The 9,433-nt window shown below is 38.4% G+C and overlaps 1 protein-coding gene across 1 annotated transcript in view; it reads right to left on the bottom strand.

Moving 5' to 3' along the window:
• ACADL (acyl-CoA dehydrogenase long chain) overlaps positions 1 to 2,616 on the bottom strand; it is a 31,421-nt gene extending 28,805 nt beyond the window's left edge. Inside the window, exon 1 of the mRNA XM_015831083.1 lies at positions 2,411 to 2,616. Coding sequence (XP_015686569.1) covers positions 2,411 to 2,493 — 83 coding nt within the window. The 5' untranslated portion in view covers positions 2,494 to 2,616. The remainder of the gene's footprint in view (positions 1 to 2,410) is intronic.
• Positions 2,617 to 9,433: the final 6,817 nt, after the last annotated feature.

Genomic DNA, 9,433 nt, shown 5'->3' with positions numbered 1-9,433 from the left:
ACCCTTGATAGAAAAATAAAATAAGCTTCCAGACCTGCTCCTCTCAACTCCAACCACCCCGGCCTTCTCCTTTCCTTTCCTTTTCTATCCTTCCTCCTTCCACTCACGCCAGCCACACCCAAAGCCAACTGCAGCTGTCCCAATCTTTTCCTTCCCGGTCAAGCTCCTGCAAGCACTCTCAGGCAGTCCCCGCTACACATGTATCACACAGATCCTCAGATTTTTGTGGTACTGTAACCTCCCACTGAGACTTGCACAAGCCAAACAAGAAGCAAAGCTTGGAGCAAGTTTTAACAACTCACCTGTTTTGCAGATCGGGAGTGCTGACAAAACTCACTCCTACTTTGACTAGATGAGCCCACAATTGACTTGCACAAGCAACATGGGAAGTAAAACTCAGGGTAGGTGCTCCCATGTAGCATACAGCATGGCAAATATAAATACTTACAGTTTGGCTTCTAAGATTCTGATAGAAGTAAAGGTCTTCAAAATTTAATATTGAAAGAAATTTAAAGTTGAATTTGCTGCAGTGGAAACTTACTGCCTGGACAAACAAGCTTACCAAAAACTATAATGGCTGGGAAACAGGAAAGGATAGCATAAAGACAGGATGTAAGATAAATACATAGGCAAAAATTAGCTGGGTCTTAGAGTGGGAAAGGAAGAAGACAAGCTATAAAAACATCTGTAAGAGGAAATAGCTAGCCAGGAAAACTTAACTAAACTGAAAAACAGGAAAGAAACTATTGTTCTAAGGGACCCAGAACTGAAAACCAACAATTGAATATGCCTAATATTTTATATTATTAATGTACATGTGATGTATGATTTAGTATGTAGCAGGAAATAAGTAGGAGGTGGTCAGAAAGAGTGTACCTCAGTGTAACCTCATAGTACCTGGGGAAAGAGGAGGGATGTATAGGCCGGGACAGGGCTGTATAAAAAAGGGAATATTTTGGGTTGAAACTTTGGAGAGAACCAAGCTTTGATAGCTTCTCTCCCCGCTTATTGCAATAAACTAAACAAAAGGCCTTCACTGTGTCTTGGCTGGTTATTGGTCAGGCAAGCTTGCCTCTGGTCACAAAGGAAAGTAGCCAGGAACACATAACAATTCTAACTATCTAGTATTTATAATTAGTTATACATATAAACTATGTAATGTTTAAAACCATTGTTAACTAGCAAGACCCAAAATGGGAAGGAAGGAAGGAAGGAAGGACAGTTTTGATGTTGCTTCTGCAAACCTGATTTTTAAAAACAATGACTCCCAGTTGCTTGTGGCCCCACAGCGGGATCTGATCCACAGTTTGGGCACTCCAAACCTAACCTCTTTTAATTTTTGGATACAATTTTTTCCTCCCCAATTTTTCTCAAGCTCTTTCCTACTCAATTCCTCTTCTGCACTACTGTTCTCTTCCTCTCTGATCTTTCATGAAAGGACTTCCATGGAAGGACTTCTGAACCATCACAATAGTTCGCTTGAGTTTTCTACTATTAAAATGGTACTGGCTTCAAAGAAATAGGTTCATTAACAGGCTGCAAAATAACAAAAAGCCCTCTACGAAACATGCCATATAAGGAAAACATTACATCTGTATTTTATTTATGATCTAATATTATTGTTAGTATCACTCACAAAGACACACAATCCGCTCCTAATTGTAATCGGATCATGAAGAGACCAATTCCAATGGACCAGCCCTATCACACTCCAATTACTATCTAAAAATTATTATACAGTATTCACAGCTGGCAAATTTCCCATATTTACATAAAATAGAGTTTCATTATTAATATGAAAAAGGACAGGTTTTACATTGCCATAGTGATCACCAGCTATATAATAAAAGTCGCTAGTGATAAAATAACCAAAGCCCATAAACATATCCAAATCTAAGATCCCTAACAAAAGCTGTGAATGTCAAATGATGAGAATCTCCTCCAGTTCAATTTATTTTGTAAAGCACATGGGCAAATACTGAGGTTACCTGCTCCAGGCTGCAAGAATACAGCTGACTATACACTGACAGTAGAGAATTAAATTAGGGGTAAATTAGGAGTATCTCTTTGTTGCCCTGTAATGGTCGTCCGGAATCTTGCAGCCCACCTCCTCTATTCTTATATTCGGTCTGCGGCCACAGATTTTTAAAAACTTCCTCTCTTCTTACTACCGGTAACTCTGCCGTTATATTTTAGGAAGAGAGGGGGACAGAGGGGGAAATGTCAGGCCTATCATTACAATCGGGGCAGTCTTAAATGTTAGAAAATGTTAGTTAAACGTACTGAAAGGTTGGGTGGCTCTTTCGCTTGGAAGGAACTTTTCAGTGGGACTGTTACCCGTTCAGCCTTTTTAATGTTATTGCCTTTGCCACGCTTTGTGAAGCTGTTCCCAGGCGACAAGAGTCCTTACCTGACCAGGATCCTCCTTCCTCCGGGAGAGCAGAGAGATCTCAACGCCTGGTTGACCAGCACCTTGCAGACGGACGCGGCCATGTTGCCTTTAATTGCTTCCTTGAAGCAATAACCGTACTGTGCTCGAGGTCCTGGAGCCTCGTAACAAGCCAGGAGAGCCCCCAAACGGGCAAGCGACTCTCTGCAGTTTTTACGGATGGGCGGAGAGATGAAGTTGACAAAAGGGACAATTTCTCAGAAAACAATGCGTAAAGAATTTATTTCTATAGCTCTGAAAAAAAAACAACGTCAAGCATAAATAAGAGACGAGTAATACTGCTACCGAGAGTATACTTTGCTATCGCGTTGCTCGTTGTTGCTCTTCCCGAGCTAAAACCAAGCTTACGCAACTGAATAAACAGTTCAGCGTTACAACTGGGGTGTGGGAAAGAAATACTTCAGCAATTTACTATCACAGTCATGTTCCAGTAAAAGCTGTTGAAACCAAGAATAATTGCACTGGCACTAGATCTCAAAACACTCCTCTGATCCAGGTTCTGCAATTGTAATATATGGTGCCTTCAAAGGCCCAGAAGCCTTGAGAAGAACTATCAATCATTCTGATAGAGGCTACTTCTAGAGAAGTTCATAGAAATCAGTTTAGGTCCCAGCACAAACTTACATGTCAAAATCTGACATCTCTCAAATGGGAAAACCTAGAATAAAAATAGGAATGCTTGTGCACAGTGCTAATCAAAACTCTTACCATGAGTAGGAGGTTGTACGGAGTTCCCTGAATTTTAATTTGCACAAAAAAGCTTCTGTAATTCCTTTGTCAGTGTCACAATTAACTCCTTGAAATGTCTCTTGTGTTATTCTAAACAAAAGCTATAAAAATAATGCAAATCAAAGCCTTCTTATGATAAGTAGTCATTTAGTTATAGCCAGGGAAAATGATATTGTCATAAATTGGACTAGTATGTCCATTTGTTGTTTTTCAGGTGCTGAGTCTAGGCAAGTTGTACCAAGCACAAGTCAATTTAGCTGGGATTGAAGAACCAGAACAAGGACAACCTGAGCAGGAATTTAATACATTTTTCTGCAGATGAGCCTCCTTGTACCTTGTAAGGCCCAACCAACCTTGAACTTGTTTTGTTGTATTCCCAGTCCCAGGCTGGGAATACCAACAAAATAAAAAGTAAGTAGCCTCAATGCTTGCCCTTGCCTACCAATGACCGATCCTTAGAGGGTTTGTCTTGCAGGGTCATGATTAAGAAATGCATTATTTGCCACTGACTGGGTGCACATGTTGGAATGAGCTAACCCAACATTGTGCTCCCCAGCCCATGCTTTATGATTTAGCTCTATGTGTCTGTGTAACCCATTTCTCCATCAGTCTGATTTCTCTAGCCACCATCACTCGCGCTTGGGCAGTGTAAGGCTTGCCTAAGTGTAAGACTTTACTTTTCTCTACATTGAATTTCATTTTGTTAGATAAGGCCAAGTGTTCAAGTCTGTCAAGATCCCTCTGGATCCTGAGCCTATTCCTGCCAGCTTAGTGTCATCTGCAACTTTGATAAGTTCCCCTTCTATTCCCTCATCTAGGTCATTTATGAAGATGTTGAAGAGTACTGGGCCTAGGAAAGAACCTTATGATACCCCACTGCTTACTTCTGTCCATGTAGATGTAGTACCATTAATGACTACACTTTGAGTGCGGTTTGTCAGCCACTTAAAAATCCATCTGATGTTGATGCTGTCTATCCCACTTTTTTAAAGCTTTTCAAGAAGTAGGTTGTGGTCTACTTTGTCGAATGCCTTGCTGAAGTCCAAATATACCATGTCCACAGCATTCTGCTGGTCCACCAATTTAGTCACTTGATCAAAGAATGAAATAAGATTGGTTTGGTATGATCTTTTTTAACAAACCCATGCTGCCTTCTAGTTATAACTTTGTTTGTTTCTAGATTTTCGCTGATCTGTTTTTTTATTATCTTTTGCAGTATCTTCCAAGGTATTGATGTTAGACTGATTGTTCTGTAGTTTTCTGGGTCTGTTTTTCCCCCTTTTTTGAAGATGAGAACCACATCAGCTCTTTTCCAATCCTCTGGTAGTTTCCTGGTGCTCCGGGATTTTTGAAAGATATGTTGCAATGGTTCTGAGATGACATCTGCCAGCTTCTTCAGAACTTGGGTGTAGTCTGTCAGGTTCTGGTGATATGTTCATCAAGAACATAAAGAAATGGAAACTGACTGGGTGACTTTGGGCCAGTCACTCTCTTAGCCCAATAACATCAGGCTCAGTTGGTCAATTTCTGTCACAAGCAATGAATCAAAAACCTCCACATAAAATGGATCCTGTACTTGTGGAAAAACACTATGAAGAAAAAAAGAAAAAAATTAAAAGAAAAAATGTTGCCTAAACATCCAAAGTGGCTTGCTCAACAAAGCAGAATTAAAGCAAATTATGATTTGGATTTTTTTCTCAAAATGCTCAGTAAGCTAAAATGTATTTAGCTTGTTCCACCAGCCCAGTCAGGATAGTTTATTAGTAATTACTAATTCTAATTCTAGCATCTCTTTTTTAGTCTAGACAAATGAACCACCAGATGGCAGTGAAGGAATACATATTGCTATATAAATTATTGAAAATTGAAGCCTAAGATACACATTCGCATGTTTGAAAGGATATATATATATATACATACATACATACACACACACACACATACATACATACATATATACATATATACAGTACATATATATACACACACACAGCACTTTAGAACAGAAAATTACTGTTGCAGCTTTTAGTTTCTGTCGAAAACCTTGTACACCATGTTTGACCTAAAATGACATAACACACTGAAGCACAAACTGCCCAAGTGTACTTTAGCCAAGCATATTGTAGGAATCCATGCCATCTGCTTAGCTTATGTCAGTATGTCATAAATCCAGCCAACCAGGTTAATATTGAATATTACCTTTTTCATTTTTGTTCCTTTTTATATATTTCTTGGTTTGTATTAGTTTCTTATATTTGTGTTTTTAAATTTTAATACGTTTTATACACACACATGTGCATGTAGTCTGTATGTGTGTGTGTGTGCGTGTGTGAAGAATCTTGCAACCATATACCCTGAATAATTACACCATAAATTTTGAAACAGGACACATAGTGTCACTGTGATTGAATTCTTTGTGTATTCCCAAGGTGATTTGGTCATCTTTCATCTAAGGCAGGGGTGTCAAACTGCCGGCCCGCGGGCCGGTTTCATCATACTGGAGCCGCGCCCACCCCATTGCTGGCAACGGCGAAAAAGCTCCGATACGTCACGCGACGTCACGTGACGTTGCGAGTTTGACATGTCTGATCTAAGGGGCTAAGGGCTGTACAGGTAGGTTTTTCCTGGTGTGGTTAATCAAACCTAAGAAATGGTCACATTATTCAAATTCTCACTATTCAAAGTGATATTTCTGAGAAAAAACGGGTAACTGGTATCAGTTTGATGGACATAGGCAATTACCATTTTTAAACACACATTTTAATATCTTTATAAATGAACTATTATTTAACAATAAAAGAGGATAACCAATATCCAAAGCTTACCTGCAATCTCTTGTATTCTGCTACAATTCTTCAAAACAAGCCTCTTTTTTTTTGAGGTTTCCTTGAATGGAAACTTCCTCTTTTCTATTTTGCAAATGTGACTATTTATTTATTAACTTTTATTTATTTATATCCCATCTTTATTATTTTTACAAATATCTCAAAGTGGCAAACATATCTAAACACACCTTCCTCCTATTTTTTCCACAATAACCTTGTGAGGTGGGTTAGAATGAGAATGAATGATTGCCCCAGGGTACTCAGCTGGTTTCATGGGTAAGGTGGAACTAGAACTCACCATCTCCCAGTTTAGCATTTAAAACACCACTGGCAGCAGTACATGCACTATCCTTGCATTAACTGAATTTTGGCTTGCATTAAATGCGACATAGTATCAATTTATAATTCCCACTAAATTGAATATCATGCTATTTGAAATTGCACTAATTGCAACATGTCTGTACAATTTCTCCCACTTTCCATTTCTCTCTTATAATAACAATGTGACTGGGAGAGCCATCTTACTACCCTTACTCACTCTCACTCATGGAAACACACTGAGTGACTTTAGGCCAGTTAACCTCTTTTGATTTAAACTCCCTAAGCTTTTACTATGTTGTATTACATAATCCATTTGCACAGAACATTGAGCAATAATCATTTTATCAATATTCAGTTTTATATGCTAACCAGCAGTTTGTTAGGACTGAAATTTTTATGTAACAGTTATTAGGGAATAAAATTTACTGAATATTATTTACAGTTTATACTAATGGATCAACTAACCAAAGAGAGAAACAACCTAGAACTAAGGAGAAACTTCCTGACAGTTAGAACAATTAACCAGTGGAACAACCTGCCTCCAGAAGCGGTGAATGCTCCATCACTGGAAGTTTTTAAGAAGAAACTGGACAGCCATTTGTCCGAAATGGTATAGGGTTTCCTGCCGGAGCAGGGGGTTGGACTAGATGACCTCCAAGGTCCCTTCCAACTTTATTATTATTATTATTATTATTATTATTGTTGTTGTTGTTGTTGTTGTTGTTGTTATTGTTGTTGTTATTATTATTATTATTATTAAATGTTTGTCTATTATGTACTTATCTTACAGAATTTGCACCCATCACTCACCCATTACCTGATCTCATTATCCTTTGAATAAACAACTGATTGACTTTAGGCCAATCATTCTCTCTCAGCCCAACTCACAGGGCTTTTGTTCAAGGGAAAATAGGAGGAGGAAGGAGTATTATCTATGTTTGCCACCTTGAATTACTTATAAAGTAATGAAGGTGGGATAAAAATTAATAAATAAATAAATAAACAAGCAATCATCATTGGCAGCAGCAGCATCTCTCCTTAAAGATCCTGGCTGGCATATACAAAAGAATGTACTATAAAACTTTATTTTAAAGCAATGTGCTTTTAAGGCAGAGCAGTTGCCACAATGTGCAAGTGAAAACAAAGCCTAGTTTTACTCAAAGCATGCTCACAGAAGCCATAACATGTCATTTGTTAAACTAAAATAACTTGCAGATCCTGCCTTACTTGTATTAAAACTGTAAAATAGCTATTCCCACTCATTATGAATCACTGTGGCATTCAGTTAAAATATAAATTATTTTGAAGGGTTTCTTTCAAAAAGATTTTTTTACAAAAAAATAAAAAAATGAAAATGAAGTTAGGACCAGAGATGAACTTATAGTAAATTACTAGCAGAAATAAATAAGTCGTAACGCACACAAGCAGTTTGGAAGGAGGACAGGAAAAGTAATATTTCTCTGGAGAGCACAATGGAGGATGCCACTTTCTGCTGGTTTCTGCTGAATCTGGATATAATGGCCAAATATGGTGCAGCTAGGTCTTCACGAATAAGGTTCTATTTACATAGCATAGTAAGCCAATTCATTGATAACCTCAGTGTTTTTTCCTCTGATCGTGAGTCAGACTGGGGGAGATTGGGGAGACTTTTTAGCAGAATCTTCCCTCCCCTCCTCTCCCCTCCCCCCTTTTTGTATTGATACAAGTGTGCAATGTTAAATAGGGACACAAAGGGATTGGAAAGACTAAGCCTTCCCATACTTTTATCAACTCTCATGGTTGGGTTCCAGCAGCCAACTGAACAAACCACAGCCTTGTTTGAAGAGGGAGCAAGCCCAAAGTGTTCTGAAGCTAAGAAAACAAACTGTTTATTTTTTTTATTTCAAGCTAGCTTGAGAAGGTTTGCCTTTTCTTCTACTCACAGAATATTTAAATTGTTGGCAGACTGTCTGAGAAAAAGACAGATGCGGAGATGAATCTGTATCTGTTTGACCACCTGCCAGGGTTATAAATAGGAGCAGGGGTGGGCTCCTTATGGCAGAGAGAGACATGGAAACTGGATGCCTGTCCAATCTCTAGTGACTCACATATAAGGATTATCATCATTTCTCAAACCCCACTTGCCTTTGCACCTGCCAGCACTTGAGTTATGGCCATTTCATACGAAGATATTAAATAAGGTTAAGTCAGGCTGGTGGAGAACAAATTGATTCTTGACTAGGGAATTAAGGCAGTTTTATTATGTACCCATTGGGAGGAAAGAAGGGTTATTACAGAGATCATGTGAACACCAATAATTATATAGTCTTATTTTAATTATTCTATTGATTAGTTCTAAGGCGGATCTGCACAAGCATCTTAATATCTTTGACTCCCCATGTCTAATACCTTATGTTCTCCAGTTTCTTAATATTCATGCCTTTTCTGTTCTACTTTCGTCACTTGCTTTTTGATAATTGTTTATTTCTATTCAGTTGTGTCTTTTCATAACATCTATTGCCAAGAGTGTTCTGGAAGAATATTACGGTATCTGGAAGAGCAGCCATCAGCAAGAAGGCCTTGGCATAATTTCTTCTTATATGACTGTTGCATCCATTCCTGGATCAGAGGGGCCTGCTTATGGTTACTCATGTTCTGGTGATCTCCCATTTGACGTATGGCAATGCACTGTACATAGGACTAGAAGTTGCAACTGATCCGGAATGCAGTGACAAAACTAGTTATGGGCACATCTTGGTAACATTACTGCTTTGCAAGCTAGACTGGCCACTGGCTCCCTATAGACTTCCAAATGCAAATCAAGGTGCTATATATCTTGAACAAGTATACACATTAAAAAAAAGCATTTTGTAGCACAGGGCCGGGTTATTTGCAGGACCAGTTACCTTCATTTTTTACACATCACATGAAGATGATTGTAGATTTGTGTGATGTGCAACCTCAGCCTTTATTTCTGCTTGTTTTACCACAGATGGAACAGAGAAATATGATGAAAGGAAGATTCTTTTTTGTTGGAGGGGGAGGGTGATATGATTATTTACTGGCATCTACATAAGTGCATAATTTAAAATATTCACACAAAGGCTATTCATAAATCTATATTCTTGCA

This window comes from Protobothrops mucrosquamatus, unplaced genomic scaffold (genome assembly GCF_001527695.2).
Source record: "Protobothrops mucrosquamatus isolate PMUCROS unplaced genomic scaffold, P.Mucros_1.0 scaffold_253, whole genome shotgun sequence".
Lineage (NCBI taxonomy): Eukaryota > Metazoa > Chordata > Lepidosauria > Squamata > Viperidae > Protobothrops > Protobothrops mucrosquamatus.
This window is presented reverse-complemented; position numbering and strand designations above follow the sequence as displayed.